This window comes from Rhinatrema bivittatum, chromosome 7, assembly GCF_901001135.1.
Source record: "Rhinatrema bivittatum chromosome 7, aRhiBiv1.1, whole genome shotgun sequence".
Classification (NCBI taxonomy): Eukaryota; Metazoa; Chordata; class Amphibia; order Gymnophiona; family Rhinatrematidae; genus Rhinatrema; species Rhinatrema bivittatum.
The window spans coordinates 227,505,234-227,529,960 of NC_042621.1; the positions used below are offsets into that span (position 1 = coordinate 227,505,234).

Genomic DNA, 24,727 nt, shown 5'->3' on the forward strand with positions numbered 1-24,727 from the left:
CCTTGCAATCATGGTGTTAGGATTGGTAGGTATGTGGGCCCTGGGCAGAGGTGAGAAATGGTACCGCCCACAGGGAGGAGCCCTATGAGCCTCACCCTCGGGAGGCGAGGACTCAGCTGACATCAGACACAGAAGTAAAGTGGCACTGCCCGCGGAGCAGAGAGTGCAGGAGAACGTCACACAGACACGGGGGTGCCACAGAGTCTGTGAAGTGGGGAATACCCAAGGAGGATACCTCAGTAGAGATGATATGGCAATGGTCCGCAGAGCAGGGTACACCGATGAGGCTCCTCAGTAGAGATGATACGGTAGTGGTCTGCGGAGCGGAGTATACCGATGAGGGTTCCTCAGTAAAGATGAAACAGCAGGTCTGCAGAGCTGGGTACACTGATGACAGTTCCTCACTAGAGATGATACAGTAGTGGTCCGCAGAGCAGGGTACATCGATGAGGGTTCATCTGATTTTTATCTTCCCACGATTATGCAAGGTAATTACTTACAATTGCGAGCTGCTCTCTGTTTGACCTATTGGCTCCTATTCCGGATCCTAATGGAATGCAGCGTTCTCTCAGATACTGAAGTTCTTGTGTATTGGGAAATTTGGCACTGACACTCCCTGAGTTTGATTCGCCAGTGGAAAGAGGACCTGGGCACTTCCCTCACTGGATCAAATTGTAAGGCTATTTGGATTAATGCGAATCGTAGTTCTGTCGAGTTGAATTAATGATTCATCCGTTACATGGAACATATAGAACTCCTGTCAGCTACTCTATGATGTTTTGAATCTAGCCCATATTGTTGGCAGGGTTGTGGGGAAAGAGGTACTTATCTACATACATGGTGGCATTGTGAGGGTGTCAGACAATTCTGGCTTAAGGTGGCTGATGTCATTACATAAGAACATAAGAAATTGCCATGCTGGGTCAGACCAAGGGTCCATCAAGCCCAGCATCCTGTTTCCAACAGAGGCCAAACCAGGCCACAAGAACCTGATGTGATTGACGTCCCTATCTATCTTGCACCCATTGGGAGGTGGGATGGCTCTTTAGTTCCCAGAAAGTTCAGACGTCTGGTGGGTCAAATGCTCTTAGATGCTCAATTTTCTATTGCTAGTTTTTAGAAGAGGAACCCCTGTTGAGCACTGGTGGAGACAAGTTTGTCATATTGCTGATACCGAATATCTTTGTTATGTACTCCAGCATGAGTAATTTAAATACAGAGAATTCTGTCAGTAGTTATTCTTTGTGTTGTGACATATTGTCTATGTATTATTTGACTGGCAGGGTTACACGTTTCGCTTTGCATATTGTATCTGCCACCTCTTTCGTTATTTCTCTGCATATATTGGAAAATCTTATAAAGAGTTGTTAAAAAAAATGTTTGTAAAGAAGCCTTAGTATCTTCATTTTGAATATTCTAATTTTTCTCCAAAAGTATCTTAAGGCTTAGCTCTAAATTCTTGCAGGTAGCAGCAATTCATGTTACAGAGGAAGACAAAGGGATCTCTGTGGCATCTCAGCTGGATGCCGCTCAATTCATAAAAAGAGAAAAGAAGTTAGGTCCCCTTTTAGAGCAGATATATCTTAAGGAACCTAAATTTAATACTGAAGTCTTTCGTAGGGGCTCCTTATGAACCTATCAACCGGCTTCAATTAAAGATCTTACATTGAAAACAATATTCCTAGTTTCTATTACATCAGTCAGATATATCTCTGAAATTCAGGCATTATCTTGCAGAGATACATTTTTAAAATTTACATCAGAGTGTAAGAATTAGATCACTTCCTTCCTTTCTACCAAAAGTTCTCTGCATTTCATATCAGTCAGTGTTCTTCCAGCATTTTCAAAGGCAGAATACGAAGGGAAGAATAGGTCATAAGTACATAAGATTTGCCATAAGGTGTCAGACCTTTAAAATCATGAGAGGTCTAGAACGGGTAGATGTAAATCGGTTATTTACTCTTTTGGATAGTAGAAAGACTAGGGGGCACTCCATGAAGTTAGCATGGGGCACATTTAAAACTAATCGGAGAAAGTTCTTTTTTACTCAATGCACAATTAAACTCTGGAATTTGTTGCCAGAGGATGTGGTTAGTGCAGTTAGTATAGCTGTGTTTAAAAAAGGATTGGATAAGTTCTTGGAGAAGTCCATTACCTGCTATTAAGTTCACTTAGAGAATAGCCACTGCCATTAGCAATGGTAACATGGAATAGACTTAGTTTTTGGGTACTTGCCAGGTTCTTATGGCCTGGATTGGCCACTGTTGGAAACAGGATGCTGGGCTTGATGGACCCTTGGTCTGACCCAGTATGGCATTTTCTTATGTTCTTATGACCAAAAGGTTCATCAAGCCCATAATCTTGTTTCCAACAGTGGCCAATCCAAGTCACAAGCACCTGGCAGGATCCCAAAACGTGGATAGATTCCTTGCTACTTATCCCACAGATAAAAAGTGGATTTCTGCAAATCCACATTAATAATGGTTTATGGGCCTTTCCTCCAGGAATTTGTCCTAACCTTTTTTTTAACACAACTACACTAATAGCTTTCACCACATCCTCTGGCAATGAATTCCAGAACTTAATTATGCATTGAGTAAAAAAATTCTCTTATTAGTTTTAAATGTATCACTTAGTAATTTTGTTGGGTGTCCCCTAATATTTGTACTATTTGAAAAATTAAACTGATTAATGTTTACTTGTTCCATTCCGCTAATTTTTTTATGGACTTATATCATCTCCCCTCAGCAGACTCTTTTCCAGGCTTTAGAGTCCTAACCTCTTTAGCCTTTCCTCATAGGAGAATCTTTCTATCCTCTATCATTTTGGTTGTCCTTTTCTGTACCTTTTCTAATTCTGCTATATATTTTTTGAGATGTGATGACTAGAACTACATACAATACGCAAGATGAGGTCGCACCATGGTGCGATACAGAGGCATATGATCTTCTGTTTTATTCTCCATTCCTCTCCATTCCTAGCATTCTACTCAATTTCTTAGCTGCTGTTGCACACTGAACAGAAGATTTCAATGACGACCACTTAGATCCTTTTCCTGAATGGTGACTCCTAATGTGGAACCTTGCATTGTGTAGCTATAATTTGTGATACCCTTCCCTAAGAGCATCACTTTGCATTTATCCACAATAAATTTCACTTGCCATTTACATGCCCAGTCTCCCAGTTTTGCAAGCTGGTCTTGCAATTTCTCTCAACCCTCTTGTGATTTAACAACCTTGAATAATTGTGTGTCACCTGCAAACCTGATCACTTCATTTGTTCCCATTTCCAGGTCATTTATAAATATATTAAAAAGCAGTGGCCCCTTTCTCCATTAGGAAAATTTACAACTTAGACCTACTCTGTTTTCTTTAAATCAGTTCCCAATCCCATGACGTTTTAATTTCTTAAGTCGTCACTCATGAGGGACTTTGTCAAATACTTTCTGGAAATCCAAATATACTATATCAGCTGGCTCCTTTTATCCACATGTTTATGCCCTCAAAAAAAGTGTAGCTGACTGAGGCAAGACTTCCCTTGGCTTTGTCCAAATTAAACCATGCCTATCTATATGTTCAGCAATTTTGTTCTTTATGATCATTTCTACCATTTTTCATTGCACAGATGTCAGACTCACTGGTCTGTAGTTTCCTGGATCACTCCTTGATCCCCTTTTAAAAATTGGCATGAGATCACGTGATGCACTGAGAGGAACGGGGATGTAGCTTCCCCTCCTGGGTCCTGATCCGTGCATCCAGCCCCATCCGAGTTGGTAAACCAGCACTTTTAAATATTGGGGCATCCCTGTATATATGAGTACAGTGCAGAATCTATCTTTTGGGCTACCATGGCGTCTATAACGGCAAAAAAAGAACAGGAAAGAGACAGGGCCCGCCTCGCGGACACCCCGCCGGAGGAAGATGGTGGCCCCTTGGATATGGCAGCGGCAGCGATCGAAATTAAAAAACAGCAGTTGTGGAAGCACTTTCTCCTGAGCTGCACAAAATCTCGGCGCAATTGTTGGAGCTCTCGGGGACATTAGCAAACTACAAGGCGCGGTTTGGAGAGGTAGAGCAGAGGGTGTCAGATGCCCAAGATGGCCTTTCCACGGTTCAAGTCGCAATAGCTCAGCTCAAAACCTTGCTGCAGGAGCAGGAAGAGTATCGAGGACCTTGAAAACTGTTCCTGCTGGTCCAATTTGCGCTTTGTCGGCTTGCCAGAGGATTTAGAGGAGCGAGATCTTGCAGATTTTTTGGAAGGGTTTTTGTCCCAAGAATTGAGCCTTTCCCCGATGCATGGGCCTCTCCGTGTTGAGCGCGCGCAAAGACTGAGGCCTAGCAGAGTGCAGGCAGAGAAGCCCCGGGTGGTCATTGCCAAGATACTCAACTTTGCCCATAAGGCTGAAATTCTTCGCAGTGGACGGTCTGGGAAGGCACTTGTCTACAACAAAAGATTATAGTCTTTTAGGACTACTCTGCCTTGCTGGCGGCCCAGCAGCGAGCCCTCGCACCCTCTTGCAGCAAACTTTTCAATTTAGGCTTGAGGGCCATTCTGGTCTGCCCAGAGAAGGCGCGGGTACAGACCCCCGACGGTGTGCGCTGGTTTACTGATCCCGAAGCCCTGCAGCGCTTTTGTATTGGAGCAGGAGAATTCCAACACTCGCTCGGCCGAGCAGCTAAGAGAGGCATCTTAGTGGCCTGGAGGGTTTTTTTTTTTCCTCTCTCCTCCATGCCTGTTTTGTTGGCCTCTCATAACAGACTTAGTATGCTGATTGGGAGTTCCATGCAGAGCCTGGACCTTGTGCTCGTCCAGAGGAGCATAATGTTTCTATTACCTAAAGTGGAACTCCTTGTCCGTTTTGCTTTTCGCACTCAGGTTAAATTTGTGCTCCTGGTGTTTTTCAGCCGGGATAGTTGTCTTTTCTGCCTGTTTACTTTTATTACCTAATGTTTATGCATAGGGGTGGGTTCTGTCTCCCTGTCGGCTATATTTGTACTAATGTTATATGCAAAGCTCTGTTTGCTGTCTTAGACCCCCTTGTTAGTGGGGTCCTGTCTGTGGCACAACCATCTGTCCCCCTCTGGGGGGCAGTGGTTGGTCTGCATGACAAGGATGGGGCTGGGGCCTGGTGACATACCCAGCATGTCTAGAAGTGATCTCAATACCCCACGGGGTATTTGTTGGGGAACGAGACCAAGGTAATAAGGGATAGGGTGGGGGGATGCTCACTTGCGCTTTGATATGCTGAGGAATCTACATGTATACTTTGTGTGGTCAGCGTTCCTTTATGCATCTGTTCGCCTGATTGAGGGGAGGGTCTCAGCTGGAAGGGCTCTCCTTTTCCATTGTTAATTCCTTCCTGTGGTTGCCTATAAGTTCTCAAGCGAATAGATGATTTGGAATGGATCTCAAATAGTCTCTTAGAATGTAGGTGGAATTCACTCTCCCATTAAGCGGACCAAGATTTTGGCTACCCTAAAACAGAAACATGCGGATATAGTATTTTTACAAGCAATGCATCTCACAGATCTGGACTCAACAGGTTAATATATATTCTGCTATAACATGAAGCTCTTGTCCCATCTCTTGATGAAAGTATAACGTGACCATCATATAGTGTCACTCTGTGCAAATGGCTTATATATGAAGCCTATGAGGCACAAGGACTTTCTAATCATAGGTCGCTTATACTGAGTTCGTGTATTCTCCTGATTGGAGATATAGATGCATCAGAGAGGTGCACTGCTTATGAAAACAATGTGCACTTATCTCTGGAATGGGCAGTTTCTCATGTGGTCCTGAAGTCTGTCCTCCGACACTGCGGTGTTTCGGAGCATAAGACACCTTCCACAGGGAGCTTCAGGAGAATCTTGCTGCCTGTGAATTCTGTATCTGAATGAGTGGCTGCAGCCAGGGCAGGTGAGCGGGGGCTGGGGGAAAGTTTGGGACTGTGAAATTTCGTCTCTCTGCTGGGGCTTGGATTGGGTTGGTTTGGTTTGGAACTGGGCGGCTAAGTGCGAGAAGCATTTTTTTTCTGTGGATTGGGTTGGTTTGGGTTGCGCTCCCTGCCTCCGATCGCCAGCTGCTGGGGGCTTGCTGGCGCCGGGCGCTCAAGGCAGCGGGGTCTGTAGGAGAGCCATCCACTTCCTGGTACCTGTCATTTCAAACGTCATTTGAAATGACAGGTACCAGCGCACCCAGGATACGGTATAGGCGCTGTATAGCGCCTATACAGTAAAATGGATTGCGCTTCATGGACGCGCGTTGGACGCGGCTTGCATTTGCATGCCATTTAAATACAGTATCGAGCGGGAGGTGATCTGAACTGTGCGTGCGGCAAACGCGGGTGCGCCCAGTTCCAAACCAAACCAACCCAATCCAAGCCCCAGCAGAGAGACAAAATTTCACCTCTTTCTACCGCCCCTTACTGTATCGGCCCGAAAGGGCTTTAGCATTCTTTTTAAATCTTCTTCCCAGTCCGGGCCTAATGCTCCTTTTTGGGCCTGGGTGTTAATTTCCCTCCCCAGAGAAGTACCCTCTGACCTGATTTTCTACTTTGGATCCACTTTAAGGTGGGCAGGGCTAGATAGATGGACCCTGGCCTTTAAGGTGTACTGGGCTATACAACCCTTCACATCAACGCTGTTGGACACTTGCACTAGAGTCATACAAGGAACTGATTCTGAAACCTTTTTTCTCTTGGTTTCTTGGGATGTATTCTGATTTTTCTGGATACACGTAAGGCAACTCAGATCAAACAAGTATGTTTTGGCCTTGCTTCAAGTATTCTCTCTTGGTGGGAATTTTTTTTTTTTTTTTTTTTTTTTTTAATTCCCCTGAAAGTGTTTAATCCCATTGTAGGGTAATTAAGCTTTTGTGAATCCCGTACAACTGGACATTTTCTGAAGGGCATAGTTGTTTTCATCACCTAGTCATCCCACTAAGGGGTCATTTTCAAAAGGGAATGCACGCGAAAAGTCTCTTTTCGCGTGCGATACCTAGATCAGGGTGGGTTCTGGGCGGCGTCTGCACCGGAAGGGGAGGAGTCTGGGAGAACTGGAGCAGAACTGGGGCAGACGTTGCTGACGGCGAAAAGGTAAGGGCCCTTTTCGCCGCCAGTTTTGCGCCCAATAGCACCACCTTTTACGATGGTGCTATTGGGTGCGAAAGCCGGCAGCGATGGCACCGTGGAGGTGCCATCGCTGCCGGCTTTCGCAGGCCCGCCCCCCTTTATCACCAGATTTTCTAGGTCTGCGACCTTAGAAAATCCAGGCCTAAGTTCTGTAAATATTATGCTTATGAAGGGGATGTTTAAGTTTTATGACTTAACTGAGAAATATGATATTACATTTATGTTTTCTGTTAAAAACTAGCAATCTTGTGTTTTCTTTTTCTTATTTAGACTATTTTTCCTATGTTTAAGGGCTTGAGAAATGTTAAACAGTGACAAATTTATTAGGCTTTGTTGATTGGTTACTTGGCTTTTCTGAAATATGATAAATTAATTCCTATTTGTAAGGAATGAAAGTTTTAAGTAAATGTAATACAAGAATGTTCATAAATATTGAATACATGGAAGAACTAAAAAAATACAGTAACTACATAAAAGTTATTCTTCTATAGAATAGCTAAATTATTAAGACCGCTATTTTTCAACTCACTTAACACCATCTCATTCTACACCAAATGCCTTATATATATCCCAGGACATTTAAAAAAATATAAGCATTATCTATTTGTCTTCTTGCATAGGATAATACAATCTACTTATAATTTATAAATTTTCATGGAATACAGTATGATAAAGCTATTGATCAATAGCAGAAAAACTTGCTTCAAATGAGTATGAACCTTGTGAAAAAGTTCAACATCAAGAGAAATAAAATTTTAAAATACTAATGTGCAGGAACACTGCCATACAAGTCTTACCTTGCTCTTTCAGTGGGAGGTCCAGTGTAATGTAAAGGATTGAGATATTCTTTGGAGCAAAATTTTCCCACTTCATCAACCCAATGGCCTGTAAGTGTTGGAGGACAAACCACCAAGGATGGAAGAGGAACACTGTCTGCTGATTTTGTTTTTGCATATTCCTGAGACCTTGATAGTATCAAAGCAAAGTATACACAAAATAAATGTCCAAATTTTATTCATGTAGAATTGTATGATAGACAGTGATAAGTACTTTTGTGATTACCTGAGGCAATGGTCTCCTGCAAGAATACAGATGGACTGTAAAGTTTTTCCTAAACCCATATCATCACATAGAATGCCATGAAGTTTGTATTTATTAAGAAATGCCAACCAGTTAATACCATCCTTTAAAGGGAAAATAAGCAAAACAAAAATTTAATAGTAAAACAGCAGCACCATCCTAATGGCCGAAACAAAAATGTGACAGGATGAAAAACAAGAAAATTCCAATCATATTGATAAAATTAGCTAGTCTGCATGGAGGAAGGTGGCATGCACATTTATAGTGGAAATATTCTGGCAAATTTATAATACAGTCTGGGGCTTTCTAAAACCCATACTGCATTTCTATCAAATGAAAGCAAAACCTACAATACTCTCTAATGCAAGTTAGTAAACCATAACTAGACTACAACTTCCATGTCAAATGGGGTTAAGGTTAAAAGTATGAACATTTATACTCCCACTGCTTTCTTTTTCTTTCAGTATTTATTTTTATCTAAATATATAAGAAAGTTTAAGTACCAGTTGAATAATATGTAACATAAAACGTTACCTGCTGATAATTTCTGAGCTCTGCTTTAATTGGGACTGGGATTTTGTAATTTTCAAGTCTCTTTCCATCCAATAGTTGCTCCAAGAAGTTACGCTCTCTAGCTTTCAATTTAGCTAATTCTTGAGACATGTCTGGTGGGTCTGAAATACCAGCCTGGAAAGAAAACACAAAAATGTCATTGATGAAGCTGAACAAAAGGAAAAAGTAGGTTTCTATCAAATGCACATCCTATTGAACTATTACAGAATTTTCTAATGTGATATACAGTTACATTTCAGCACTACATCACCTTAAAACACATGCTAAAGATACAAAACTACAATTCTTGAGGTAGAGATTTTAATAGAAGCAGTAATCTTATCCTTATAAATTTGTCACAGAAGGATGCTTGTTGTATAATAAAGAGAATGGTATAGTGTCAGCCTTCTTTACTAACCCCTTCAACCTTTTCTGTAAAAGAAAAAAAAATGGCCACACCTTTATAAGAACATGCCATACAGGGTCAGACCAAGGGTCCATCAAGCCCAGTATCCTGTTTTCAACAGTGGCCAATCCAGGCCACAAGAACTTGGTAAGTACCCAAAAACTAAGTCTATCCCAAGCTACAGATGCTAGTAATAGCAGTGGCTATTTTTTGTCAACTCAATTAATAACAGGTACTGGACTTCTCCTCCAAGAACTTATCCAATTTTTTTTTTTACCCAGCTATGCTAACTGCACTAACCACATCCCCTGGCAACAAATTCCAGAGTTTAATTGTGCGGTGAGTGAAAAGAAAGATCTCCAATTAGTTTTAAATGTGCCACATGCTAACTTCATGGAGTGCCCCCTAGTCCTTCTATTATCCGAAAGAGTAAATAACAGATTCATATTTACCCGTTCTAGAACTCTCATGATTTTAAACACCCCTATCATATCCCCCCTCAGCTGTCTTCTCCAAGCTGAACAGTCCTAACCTCTTTAGTCTTTCCTCACAGGGGAGCTGTTCCACCCCCTTTATCATTCTGGTTGCCCTTCTCTGTACCTTCTCCATCGCAATTATATCTTTTTTGAGATGCGGCACCTAGAATTGTACACAGTATTCAAAGTGCGGTCTCACCATGGCATTATAACATTTTCTGTTTTATTCACCATTCCCTTTCTAATAATTCCCAACATCCTGAATGCTTTTTTGACTGCCTCAGCACACTGAACAGACGATTTCAATGTGTAATCCACTATGACACCCAGATTTCTTTCTTGGGTGGTAGCTCCTAATATGGAACCTAACATTGTGTAACTATAGCATGGGTTATTTTTTCCTATATGCATCACCTTGCACTCATCCACATTACATTTCATATGCCATTTGGAAGCCCAGTTTTCCAGTCTCACCAGTTCTTCCTGCACTTTATAACAATCCACTTGTGATTTAACTACTCTGAATAATTTTGTATTATCTGCAAATTTGATTACCTCACTCATCGTATTCCTTTCCAGATCATTTATAAATATATTGAAAAGCACGAGTCCCAGTACAGATCCCTGAGGCACTCCACTGTACACTCCCCTCCACTGAGAAAACTGTCCATTTAACCCTACTCTGTTTCCTGTCTTTTAGCCAGTTTGTAATCCACGAAAGGACATCGCCCCCTATCCCATGACTTTTTACTTTTACTAGAAGCCTCTCACGAGGAACTTCAAATGCCTTCTGAAAATCCAAATATACTACATCTACCAATTCACCTTTATCCACGTTTATTAACCCCTTCAAAAAAGTGAAGCAGATTTGTGAGGCAAGACTTGCCTTGGGTAAGCCATGCTGACTTTGTTCCATTGAACCATGTCTTTCTATATGTTCTGTGATTTTGATATTTAGAACACTTTCCACTATTTTGCCTGTCACTGAAGTCAGGCTAACTGGTCTGTAGTTTGCTGGATTGCCCCTGGAGCCCTTTTTAAATATTGGGGTTACATTAGCCACCCTCCAGTCTTCAGGTACAATGGTTGATTTTAATGATAGGTTACAAATTTTTACTAATAGATCTGAAATCTCATTTTTTAGTTCCTTCAGAACCCTGGGGTGTATACCATCTGTTCCAGGTGATTTACTACTCTTCAGTTTGTCAAACAGGCCTACTACATTTTCTAAGTTTACCATGATTTGGTTCAGTCCTTCTGAATCATTACCCATGAAAACCTTCTCCAGAATGGGTATCTCACCTAACATCCTCTTCAGTAAACTCCGAAGAAAAGAAATCATTTAATCTTTCCGCGATGGCCTTATTTTCTCCAAGTGCCCCTTAACCCCTCAGTAATCTAACGGTTCAACTGACTCCCTCGTAGGCTTTCTGCTTTGGACATAATTTTAAAAGTTTTTACTGTGAGTTTTTGCCTCTACAGCCAACTTCTTTTCAAATTCTCTTAGCCTGTCTTATCAACGTCTTAAGTTTAACCAGCCAGTGCTTATGCTTTATCCTATTTTCTTTTGTTGGATCCTTCTTCAGTTGGATCTTTCTTCCATTTTTGAATGAAGATCTTTTGGCTAAAATAGCCTTTCACCCACCTTTTAACCATGCTGGTAATCGTTTTGCCTTCCTTCCACCTTTCTTTGTGTGGGGAATACATCTGGACTGTGCTTCTAGGATAGTATTTTATGTATTTATTTATTTTTAACAATGTCCACGCCTCTTGCACACTTTTTACATTTGTAGCTGCTCCTTTCAGTTTTTTTCCATTTTTCTCATTTTCTCAAAGTTTCCCTTTTGAAAGTTTAGCACTAGAGCTGTGGATTTTCTTACTATACCCCTTCCAGTCATTAATTCAAATTTGATAATATGACCACTATTGCCAAGCGACTCCACCACCGATACCTCTCTCACCAAATCCTGTGTCCCACTGAGCATTAAATCTAAAATTGCTCCCTCTCTCGTCAGTTCCTAAACCAATTGTTCCATATAATTCATTTATTCCATCCAGGAATTTTATCTCTCTAGCATGTCCCGATGACACATTTACCCAGTCAATATTGGAGTAATTGAAAACTCCCATTATTACTGCACTACCAATTTGGTTAGCTTCCCTAATTTCTCTTACCATTTCAATGTCTGTCTCACCATCTTGGCCAGGTGGATGGTAGTATACTCCTATCACTATACTCTTCCCCAACACACAAGGGATTTCTACCCTTAAAGATTCAATTGTGCATTTAGTCTCATGCAGGATGTTTATCCTGTGCCATCCTGGTCATAAAGCACCACACCGCCTCCCGGATGACTCCTGTCACCGCGATATAATTTGTACCCTTGTATAGCACTGTCCCATTGGTTATCCTCCTTCCACCATGTCTCTGAGATGCCAGTTAAGTCTATCTCAACATTCACTGCTATACGTTCTAATTCTCTCATCTTACTTCTTAGACTTCTAGCATTAGCATACAAACATTTCAAAGTTTGTTGGTAGGATTTGTACGACATGTTTATTGTAACTTTGCTGTTAAAACTAAAAATATATATATAAGCAAAAGGTTCTAAGGACTACCAAGTGTTATTTATTTATTGCTTTGTCCTACAGTACTTTCTGCACAAGCTTTGCGTACAGAGCAATCTTTGTTATAAAAAACTAAAATACTGGGAAATTTTAGCCATTTTAAATAGTGCAAGCAATTTGTCTTACAGGATTTTTGCCCCAATCCTTAAATACTTTCTCTAGTGCTGAATTAAAAATTTCAGGTTTTACTCTGCCATTTCTTAGGCAATATTAACTTACTGCAAGTTTTGATCAATTTGAAAAATAAAAGGATCACAAGAATGGTTCTATCTGAAAATTCAAATATACTACATATATCTGTGCTTCACCACAAAAATCATTCTAAGAGGTACAATGTAAATGTTTTCTAAGAATAATCCATTCAGACCAATTAAAATAAGAAATTACAACTTACCTGATAATTTCCTTTTCTTTAGGACAGTCAGATGAATCCAGAACAAGTGGGTTATTACACCTCTACCAGCAGATGGAGACAGAGCAAATTGACATCACTGTATATATATATCCCTGCAGAGACATCAGCCTGCCAATATTTTCTTCAAAAGCAACTGTGGACAGCCTAGCAAAACACTTGATTAAAAACAAACATTGCAATACTCAGCCAACACTGAGCTCAGACAAGAATGTAGTCTAGGGACTGGAGTAACACTTACCAGTAAAGCAGAGTTGCTTACCTGTAACAGGTGTTCTCTTAGGACAACAGGATGTTAGTCCTCACACGTGACATCATCAGATGGAGCCCGGCATGGAAAACTTTTGTCAAAGTTTCTAGAACTTTGACTGGCACACCGAGCATGCCCAGCATGCCACTATCCACGCGTCAACGTGGGGGTCCCCCTTCAGTCTCATAACATAGCATTATGAAAAAATAAAATAAATGAAGAAACCCAACTCCGTGGTATGGTGGGTGGGTTTCCTGAGGACTATTTTAGCCCCAAATACATCATGAGGTCTATATTCAGACTCAGACTGGATAGCAAAGTTAGCCAGATAAACTTATTTGGCTAACTTTGAAGGCATATTCAATAGTGAGGCCACACTACTGAATATATCTGGATATCTTAGTTAGCCGATTAACTATAGGACAGCCCTTTGACTCGACCAGATTTAGCCAGCTACGTCATCCGGCTAACTCTGAATATCGAAGTTAGCCGGTTAACAAAAGTCCCTAATCATTTTATGTACAGAAAACAGTTTTTGCACACAAAGTATATTTTCTGCACATAAAATCCCAACTACAGATCCCGGCAGTGGAACTCTAGCTCCCCCCTCCCTACCCCAGACTAACACTAGCACTGGAAACTTTACTCCATCTCTGAGCAGGAGTAAAATTTCCAGTGCTAAAAAACAAGTTAAGAAGATGCACCTCTCTGCACTAGGGGATAATAGCTAATACCTTCATTAGATAGGACTTCCATGTGAGGACATTAATACACACAGCTTTATACACACATTTTCTGTTTGCTAAATTCCTTGCTACATCAAGAATACAGTTTGTGCACAAAAAAGTGCACGCACAACTATGGGTAAAACTGTTCATTCTATTGAGTGCATTTTAAATGGGAGACATTTGATCCAGTTGTGAAGGAAGCAATGGAGAATCTGGTATATTAGTAAAACGTTTTTGATGAATGTGAGTCACATTTCCCTCAGAAAATGATGCTGCTCCTTTATGGGAGGAGAAATACCAGTGAAAAAACTATCCGATTCTGGAACTAAAAATGGCATAGGTTGTTTTATACGTATATTTTATGAGGGGAAGAGTAGCCTAGTGGTTAGAACAGGCTATGAACCAGGAGACCAGGGTTCAAGTCCCACTGCCACTCCTTGTGACCTTGGGCAAGTCACTTTATCCTCCATTGCCTCAGGTACAACTTAGATTGTATGCCCTCTGGGGAAATACCTGAATGTAATCCGCTTTGAAGTGCTGAAAAATGTGCGAAAAACAGAATATAAAAAAAATCTAAAAATAAAATATATTGGTACTGAAGAAAGAAATAAAACATTTGAAGGAGTCCTGAATTTTAACAGCTTCTGGTAGAGTGTTCTCTCAAAACTAGAAGAAATTTACTTCAGAAGCAAGTTCAAAAAAGTTACTATCAACATCCATGCCGTCTGAGCTAGTGATTGAAGACTTGGATAGAGAAGATTCCTTTTGCATTGAGTGATCAGGGCTGGGAATATTTTAAATTTTATTGGCTTTTACACAGCTAGGTGTTGAAGCCATGGAAATCAAATTTGACAAACAAAAAGGAGCTATTAAAATTATTAGACCCTTCACTCAATTTTTGCATCATTTTAGTTATAAGTGGAACATTTGGAAACACAAGTTCCCTCTCTGATACCATGGGATTGAAAAGGCATCCACTGCCAAATTGCCCCTTGTTGGTCTCTTAGAGCAGTTGATGGGGACTCTGTTGCTCAGTGGCAATGCAAAAAGATCTATCTGCAATGTGCCCCAAATTTGAAACAAATCTTATGCTATCTGGTGGTCCAATGGCCAACTATATGGCTGCAGCTGTCAACAGTGTCTCTGCTACCTGGTTTTGGCTTCTAGGGAAACAGACAGCTATCAGATACATTCTTTGGGAAGTTGCCCATTTCTATATTTTGTATGCCTCGTTTGTTGATATAAAACATTGCAAATTGGTTGTCTGTCTATATTAAGGCAACTCCACAATTTATACAAAGCACATCATTATATTTAAGCAAGTCCCCTGACACGGAACCCGTGTTTCACCGTGAGGCTGCATCGGGAGGGACAACAATAAACTTGTCAAATCTGAATTTTTTTCTGCACAAAGGATGGCCAGATTTGACAAGTTTGTTGTCCCTCCCGACGCAGGCTCGCGGCAAAACACGGGTTCCGTGTCGGGAACTTGCTTTAATATAATGATGTGCTTCGTATAAATTGTGGATTTGCTGAACTAAGTAAATACTCACCATAATCATTAACATTTGTGTGGACCTCTAGTTCATTCTGCACTATTTCCTTTGGACTGTTTGCTTACTACGTGCAGAATTGCTCTCCCTTTTTGTCTATATTAAGATTACTTTACCCTTCAGACAAGGACTAAAGACCTTTAGAGCACTGAAGCATAAATCTTTTGAAGTCAAGAGTAATGTTTCTTCTGAAGACCGTGTTTCTTGAGAACAAAGGTTTAGGTGAGTTCCCCAACTTTGACTGGAGCCATCTCCGAGCATCTGAACTGAAATTGAGGTTGGTGAAAGAAATGCCACCCCCCCCCCCCCCCCCCAAAGCAGATTTATATGTTTTAACCACCATGTGGGAGTGAGTGAAATTGCTGGCTATATTCACCCTGTGGAAAAGTGGTTGCAGGAGTCTGTTTCCCCAAGACTTCAGGTGCCATTGCAATTCTCTCATGTTTACACATGCAAAAGAAGTAAAATAGACTGGAACCATGTGTCCCAATATTTTCATGGAAAAAAAATGGGCAGAAACCTATTTTTGATGTGAAAAAAATCATAATTATCCTGGACAGCTGGTCTGTTCTTTGTTGTGGAGAACTGCTTCCCCTTGAATGGTATCAAGGCAGGCAGAATCCTATACAAAACACTGTCAATCTTTCACTTACTCATACATAACCCATATTCAACTTGGCTGTGTTCTAATTCGCGAATCTGCAAACCAAGACATCTAAGATCCTTAAATAAAAACCTATTAGACATTCTATCGGTCCGTCTTGCAAGGCTGGACATTACTCGAAAAAGAGCTGTTTCTGTTCCAGGCCCATCTATTTGCAATAACTTACCAAACACCCTTCATCAAATTTCAAATTCACAGGAATTTAAGAAATCACTAAAAATGTATCTTTTTCAATTGGCTTTTGACATACTCATATCAGAACACTTAATTTCTCTCGATTAATCTCTCTCCCACATTTCACATCTATGTTAACTGACAATATTTTTGTTTTGTGTCCTTCTATTAATTGAAGCTGGTTATTCATTTTAATTCATTACTTTTTTTAGTTATATTTTATCTGTTTGCTTTATTTTTGTTACAAACATAATATAAAAAACAGAGTAAGTATTTGAAATTTATATTATGTATGTGCCTTATGTGTACCATTTTGACCAATTTTATTTTGTAAAAGCGGTATACAAACATTTTTAAATAAATAAATAAATAAATGTTTTAGGAACAAATTGCAATATCTAAGAACTTTAAATAAAATAAGTTTATGTCAGTTACAAAATAGATTTTGATTATGAACCCTAAAGTTTGGAGAGTGGAGGAATGTGCCTTTTGGATAGTACAGCTGAATATGAGCAACAACCACTGTCAGACATTTGGAGAGAAAGATGGAGAAAATTAAGACTAAAGGTATCAGACAAGTGAGGGAGAGATAAAGGAGACAAGTGTTGAAGTAAAGAGAAAATGGAAAGGAGAACCAGGAAATAAAATTAGAAGACAGACAAAATGAAAGAGGAGAGTGATGGGGTGAAAACTCTTATACAACCAAGGTAGACCCATTTTATATTTAGTTTACAAAAAGATTAACAAATGATATAAGGTGATACCTTCTTATTGGATAACTTAATACATTGACTAGCTTTTGACAATTAGTGTTCTCTTCCTCAGATTAGAATACCAGAAAAGTAAATCCGCAAAGGCATTCCAATGATAGGATGAAATGGATGTGATGGGGGAGAGGGAAAGGGTGAGGGGGTATTTGATGAGTGATCTGAAGGTGACAAGCAGTAAAGTTTTATGGCTCATTATGTGATAAGAAACCTAGGTCTTTGAAGTGTCTGATCATTTTAACTTCAAATGTCTAGTGTTTCCTGGATTTTTATTTATTTATTCTAAGCAATTTATATTCCACCAACCCAGAGATCTTGGTGGATAACTGAACATTCACAATCATAACATAGCTAAAATGTTTTAAATATTCCTTTAATTATCCTGATCATAAAGTCATTGATGTAATGTTTGGTTCCTACAAAAGTGGGTGTCCTCCAGCTAACTCTGCACCAACTCCACTGTGCTGAAGTCATTTCCTGATCGATTTGGTTTGAATTCAGCAGTGTCAGTCTGGCATGTGTGTATTATTTAGGCCCAAGTATCCAACGGAAATGTAAATATAGTCATTCCTGAGAATTCTGAATTTTTTACTAGATGGGGGTACAAAAGGCAACAAACTTTTGGGAAGGGGTATAGTAGTCATGAAAGGTCGAGTGTCACTGGTACAAAACAGCAATCTGAATGCATCTTAATCTTAACCTGTAAAAAAGAAAACTAACTAGCTGTCAGAATCTTTCCTTGTAAGAAAGGTTTCATTCTTTTAATTAAATAAAAATAACAGCTAAGTTTGTTTTTTATATATACTACTTCACCAAAATAGGGAGATCAAAATTGTACATCATATTCCAAATATAATCTCAAAAAGTAATACAATTATAAAGGAAAAGCACAATCCCTGCATAGAGCTTTTCATACAATCAAGTATTTGATGGCTTACTATGATTTGACATAGCATTAACATTCATATTAAACTACTGCAATGTGAAATATTTAATGAAATGAATATTCAAGGTTGGATGTCCATTTGCATCTATGTTGATGTAAAAAAGTGAGGAGGTTGATGTTTCAACACCTTCTGGATTCTCTTGTTCAGTTCCTCAAAAATTGCTGATGCCAATACAGGGTGGGAGGCAGGAGGAGAAACATTTTCCTGGGTCACCTGAGGTGTATCCAAGGCTACGACTTGGGCCCTTGGAGTCTGTCACATTCCCCCATGGCGAGTGGCCTTCTCTGCAGGGATGCTTGAGAGGACTTATGGCTTCCTGCTAAATTCTCCCTGTACTTAACAGAGTGTATCACCTGGGACCAATGATGGCGCTTTTCCGCCTTCACTTAATACTTAACACATTGGTGTTCATTGGTGCAGATACCAATGAAGCAGAACCCTTTTTTTTTCATTGGGTGGAAGAAACTGGAGATGTTCTAGTTTACTTCTGAAAGCACTGATCAAGGATCATGGTGATTTGTTGGCAGACATTGTTAACCACTTGTCCTTAGAAAGTGATGTCCTCCTGCCTCCTTAAAAAAAAAAAAAAAAAAAGCCATAGTGCAGCCAATTTTAAAGAAACCTACCCCTTGATCCTACAATTCTAGCCAACTTTAGACCAATCTCATCTTTGCCATTTCTTTCAAATTCATTGAATCGATTGTACATTTCCCAACTTTCTGATTACACTGAGGCTCATGCATACATTGATAAATTTCAATTTGGGTTTTGCAAGCAACATAGTACAGAGATTTAATTGCTGTCTAGTATGGATACTGTTTGAGGATTTTATGGAGGCTCCGAATATGTTGATTTTTCTTGACATCTCAGCTGTCTTCACTATCATCGTATCACTCTGTAGAATCCCTTGGTATCTCTAACATTGTCCTCCAATGGTTTATATCTTTTTTACATTACATAATGCACTACATATGTTTGCGAAATGCATGTTCCTCAATGAAATCAATCAATTACAACACAGGTACCCCAGGGTTCTGCATTCTTGGTCACTTTAATATTTATATTGCTCACATCTGTAAACTTTTCAGTACCATCTGTAAATTACAGGATCTACGCCAATGATCAATTTTTCATTGTCTGATACTTTCAAACAAGTCTCCCTCTGTTTAAAGTTCATATGGTTATTTCATAATAAACTCCTTCTCAATGTGGAAAAGACCAAAATATTGGTCTTGTCCAAAATTTCCATCATTCACATTTCCTTCTCATTTATCACTTAATAATTTCAAGATTCCATTAGTAATCTTTTTCTACCGAAATTCTCTTTCTACCGAAATTCGCTCCCACCATGTATCTTAGCCACCTCTCCAAAGCTTTCCATCAAGACATATATTTAGGAGAAGTTAATTGATATGATAGGACAAGTTACAGTTTATGATATGTTAAGTTATAATTCATTTCATATTTTTTATGCCTTCTTTGTAATGCTCCTAAGCGAATTTTGTTATTATGTAAACCGGTGTGATTTGTATTCTTACAGGAACTTTGCTATAGAAAAATTAAAAATAAATAAATAAATAATCAAGTGCATAACCTTGGAGTGCTCATGAATTCAAATCTTTCAATTCCCATATTAACTCAGTTGTTAAAAAGTTCCTTTTAGATGGGGACAAGATAGCGGCGTGACTCACCACGAACACACAGCCCGGAATTACTTTTTGTATTTTGCTGTTATTAAACTTACTAAGCCTCCAAAACGCAAAGACAAAGCTTGGGCTTACCCTTTGGAGCCTTCTTTGCCTTCTGGGCAGCGTTTGATTTCCAACTTTATGGCAGCTGCATCTTTTGAGGAGGATGAATTCCCCATTGTTGGGTCGGTCGGAGGAAAGTCTGCTCCGGCTGGGGAGTAGTTTTCTCTTACCCCTCTCGATGTCTGTTTGCCGCCGGCTTAGAGTCTTCAGGATCCGGATGTGGAAGTGGCATTGGGTGAGAATGCCGTGTTACTGGCTGCTCCCGGAGGGAGATTCCGGGATCCTTCAAGCTGCCGCTGAAGATGGGACTTCTCAGGAAATTCTCAACCGGTCCTGTGTCTTCATTGGAGGCTGAGGTCCCTGTTGGTGAGTCTGGCCTGGTTTTGAATGTTGCTTCAGCATTTGTAGTCCGTACCAAGCTAGCAGTTGTCACCATGGAAACCTGATGGGACTTGATTGTGTCCATTGGCCAGATCTGTGCAGTGTGTTCTTCTAAGACTGTCTCCTCTCGTTTAGAAACATATTTCTACCTGGGACACTTCTCAATCTTCAATAAGATTCTCCTCTCTCAAACAAAAGGTTTCCAATAATGAAAAGCTTCAATCATCTTTTACACAAGAGAGGAATAGGCTTCAACGAAGAATTGAATTTCTTGAAAGTAAGTCAACAGCTTAATTTAAGATTCACAAATTTCCCCAAGGTTGTGGGAGAGTTCCCCAGGATGACTATATGTAGTTATTTCCTTCAATCTTTGAAAATACCTGAGGAGACTATTCCTGCTTTAAATAAAGTTTACTTCATTTCATCTGGAAACTCCCAATCACAGGCATTGGACTTAACTGCTTTCCTAGAGACTTCGAATCTTGAGGTTGTGGGAAGATTTACCTTGGCAGTCACCTTTTCAGAGTCTGATTTAAGTTTCATAATAAAGAACTAACTGCAAGAATATTGCTATTTCTTTAATGGGTTTACCTGTTAGGATTTTTCCCTGAGCTACTCAGACTAGGAGGAAAGCTATCTTAGCTCTTCGCAAAGATGTTTTAGCACTTGGTACTACATTTATGTTAAGGTTTCCTTGTAAACACTTTGTTAAATTAACTAAAGGAAAATTAGTTTCTTACCTGATAATTTTCGTTCCTGTAGTACCAAGGATCAGTCCAGACTGCTGGGTTATGCCTCCCCTCCAGCAGATGGAGTCAGAGAAAAGCTGAAAGGCACCCCCTAGATATACCGGTGTGCCACCTGCGATCCCTCAGTATATTTGATATCAAAGCAGAAGGAAACCAACCCTCTTTAGTCCCACGACTGACTAGATCAAGTAGCAATGGCCATCAAGAACCTGAACAAACTTGTCAACTTATAAACTGAACTAGAAAAAGAACTCGGAAACAACTTACCATTTCATCTGCAGCAACAGTAGACTATTAAAAAGAAACACGAGTGGGCTCTCCAAAGATATAAACGTGGGCGGGCGTCTGGACTGATCCTTGGTACTACAGGAACGAAAATTATCAGGTAAGAAACTAATTTTCCTTTCCCTGTACGTACCAGGATCAGTCCAGACTGCTGGGATGTACCTGAGCCGCCTCAAACGGGGTGGGACCCGGAGAGTCCCGCTCGAATCACGCTGCTCCCAAAGGACTCAGCCGATGGACCAAGAACATCCAAGCGATAATGCCTAGCAAATGTATGCAAGGATTTCCAAGTGGCCACCCTGCAAATCTCCTGGCAAGACACCAATTGGCTCTCCGCCCATGAAGCAGCATGAGAACGCAGAGAATGAGCCTTCAGTCCATCGGGCACCGACTTACCACAACCGATGTACGTGGACGCAATTGCGGTTTTTAACCATCGCGCAACAGTCGTCTTGGAGGCCTGAAGGCCCTTCTTGGGACCATTCCACAAAACAAACAAGTGATCCGATCTCCGAAACTCATTAGTCACCTCCAAATACCTCAGGAGAATACGACGAACATCCAAACGCCTCAAGTCCCGACCTTGCGAAGACTGTAGCTCCTCATCCGAAAAGGATGGCAATTCCGTCTGATTAACATGAAAGGACGAGGACACCTTAGGCAAGAAGGATGGAACCGTGCGCAAGGACACACCCGACTCCGAAATACGCAAAAACGGTTCCCTGCATGAAAGAGCCTGCAGCTCTGAAACACGACGCGCTGAAGAAATGGGCACTAGAAAAATTGTTTTGAGAGTCAAATCCTTCAAGGATGCCCGCCTAACGGGCTCAAAGGGGGCAGCACAAAGACCACGAAGGACCAAATTTAAGCTCTAGGAAGGACAGGGCAACTTCACCGGGGGACGTAAGTTCCGAACTCCGTGCAAGAACCGAGCAATATCTGGATGACACACCAGAGAGACACCATCCACCTGGCCTCTCAGGCACCCCAGAGCCGCCACGTGTACCCGAAGAGAACTGTAGGCCAGACCCTTTTTCAAGCCAGCCTGTAAAAAGGTAAGGATATGCCCGATAGACCCTCGTCGCAGCGCCACCTTCAAGTCAGCGCACCACCCGTCAAAGACCTTCCACACTCTAGCATACGTAAGAGAAGTCGAGGATCTGCGCACTCTAAGCAACGTAGTACTAACCGCCTCGGAATACCCTTTCTTCCTCAACTGCCTCCGCTCATAAGCCAAGCTGCCAGACAAAAGCGATCCGCACGATCGAAAAATACCGGACCCTGGCGAAGGAGATGCGGAAGGTGACCTAGACGCAGTGGCCCGTCCACCGCCAGATTTATGAGATCCGCGAACCACGGACGCCTCGGCCACTCTGGAGCCACGAGAATCACCAGACCCTGATGGGATTATATGCGCCGTAACACCTTTCCCACCAAGGGCCACAGAGGGAACACAAAGAAGAATGTGAGGAGGCCACGGAAGAACCAGTGCATCTACTCCCTCTGAGCCGTGCTCCCGCCTTCGACTGAAGAATCGCACTGCCTTGGCGTTCAGCGGAGTTGCCATCAAGTCCACGCATGGCACTCCCCAGTGCCGAGTTATAAGAGACATCGCCTCTGTCGACAGCTCCCACTCCCCCGGATCTAGGGACTGTTGACTGAGGTAATCTGCTTGCACATTGTCCACCCCTGCAATATGGGTGGCCGCGATGCGGTCCAAATGACGTTCCGCCCAGGCCATCAACACGGACGCTTCGGCAGCCACCGACCGACTCCTTGTTCCTCCTTGTCTGTTTATATATGCTACCGCGGTCGCATTGTCTGAGAGAACTCTCACCGCTCGACCGCGTACCATTGACAGGAGTTGGACCACTTGGACTGATGCGGAGACCACATCCCTTGCACCACCCGGGTGTGACATACCGCCCCCCAGCCGGAGAGACTGGCATCCGTCGTCACGACTATCCAAGGCGGAGGTTCTAAGTCCACGCCTTGAAGAAGATGTACCAGGCTCAACCACCAGCGGAGACTGGACCGGGCCGGCTCCAGTAATGGTAACACCATGTCGTAATCCTCGGACCTGTGATCCCAACGAGAGAGAAGGGCTCTTTGCAAAGGCCGCATATGCGCAAAAGCCCACGGCACCATCTCCAGAGTAGAAGCCATATGTCCAATGACCTGCAAATAATCCCAGGCCGTGGGGAACGGGAGATCCAACAGTTTTTGCACCTGTGCCATGAGACAGAGCATCCGTTGGCGGGGCAGGAACACCTTTGCCTACCGACGTGTCGAATCGGGCTCCCAAAAACTCCAATTGCTGAGTCGGATTCAACTGACTTTTCTTGAAGTTGACTACCCAACCCAGCGCCTGCAGTTGTTGCACCACCAACCGAACCGCTCGCTCGCTGATTCCGACTTTGCCCGGATGAGCCAATCGTCGAGATACGGATGCACCAGTATCCCTTGTCTGCGTAGCGACGCTGCGACAACCACCAGAACCTTGGTGAAGACTCTTGGGGCCGTCGCCAACCCAAACAGAAGGGCACAGAACTGGAAATGGTTCCCTAACACCATGAACCGTAGGAATCTCTGGTGACGGTCCCGGATTCCAATATGGAGGTACGCCTCGGTTAAGTCCAAAGAAGCCAAAAATTCTCCCTTGTGGACGGCCGCAATAACAGATCGTAGCGTCTCCATACGAAAACGAGGAACGCGTAAGGCCTTGTTGACCCGCTTCAAATCCAAAATTGGTCTGAATGTGCCTTCCTTCTTGGGCACCACGAAGTAGATGGAATACCGGTTCGTGCGACGTTCGGCTGGCGGAACAGGAATCACCGCCCCCAGCGTCCTCAACCTGTCCAATGTTTGAGCAATCACCCGCTGTTTTTCCGGAGGACCACATGGTGATGTCAGAAAAAGATCCCGGAGCGGACGAGCAAAATCCAACTCATAACCGTGAATGACCACGTCGAGGACCCACTGGTCTGAAGTTATCTTGACCCATTCCTCCCGAAATAGGGCCAATCGACCCCCGATGCACGGAATGGGGGAATGGGTCTGCGCACCATCATTGTGTAGTTTTGTTGGAGGTAAAGGTCGGAGAAGATCCTGAGCGCTGGGGCCATCTACTACGAAAGGAAGTAGTCCAAGACGGCGCCCTTGACGCTTGCTGCCTCTGGGGAAGGGAGCCACTCCTTCCCATACGGGACCTGCGTTACCCCCAGAATCGACCTCTGGTATTCCCAAAGGGTCTAGACTGCCGGGGTCTGTCTTCAGGCAACTTATAAACCTTGTTGTCTCCCAAGTCCTTAATAAGCTGATCCAGCTCTTCTCCGAACAACAATTTTCCCTTGAATGGAAAAGAACCCAGGCGTGACTTAGAAGAAGCATCTGCCGCCCAGCGACGGAGCCTAAGCAACCGCCTGGCGGATACTGCGAAGACATAACGTGAGCCGAAGTCCGCAACAGATCATATAGGGCATCTGCTGTATAAGCGACTGCAGCCTCAACGCAGTTGGCCTGTTCTGCCTCGCCCGGCGGAAGATCTTGAGATGTCAACAGTTGCTGAATCCAGCGAAGAGTGGCCCGTTGTACCATGCTACTACAGGCTGCGGCCCAGACTCCCAACGCTGCCACCTCAAAAATGCGCTTCAATACGATCTCCAACTTTCTGTCCTGGAGATCCTTCAACGCTATACCCCCTGACACGGGGATGGTAGTATGCTTAATCATGGCCGTAACTGCCGAATCCACCGTGGGAGTCTTGAGAAGTTCCAAAGACTCGGACGGCAG

General features: G+C 42.1%; 1 protein-coding gene across 1 annotated transcript in view; it reads right to left on the bottom strand.

Moving 5' to 3' along the window:
* BTAF1 (B-TFIID TATA-box binding protein associated factor 1) overlaps positions 1 to 24,727 on the bottom strand; it is a 565,336-nt gene that overhangs the window by 214,253 nt on the left and 326,356 nt on the right. Inside the window, exons 26-28 of the mRNA XM_029609940.1 lie at positions 8,747 to 8,899; positions 8,195 to 8,316; positions 7,930 to 8,097 (exon numbers count right to left, since the gene is read on the bottom strand). Of these exons, the coding sequence (XP_029465800.1) occupies positions 7,930 to 8,097; positions 8,195 to 8,316; positions 8,747 to 8,899 (443 nt within the window). The remainder of the gene's footprint in view (positions 1 to 7,929; positions 8,098 to 8,194; positions 8,317 to 8,746; positions 8,900 to 24,727) is intronic.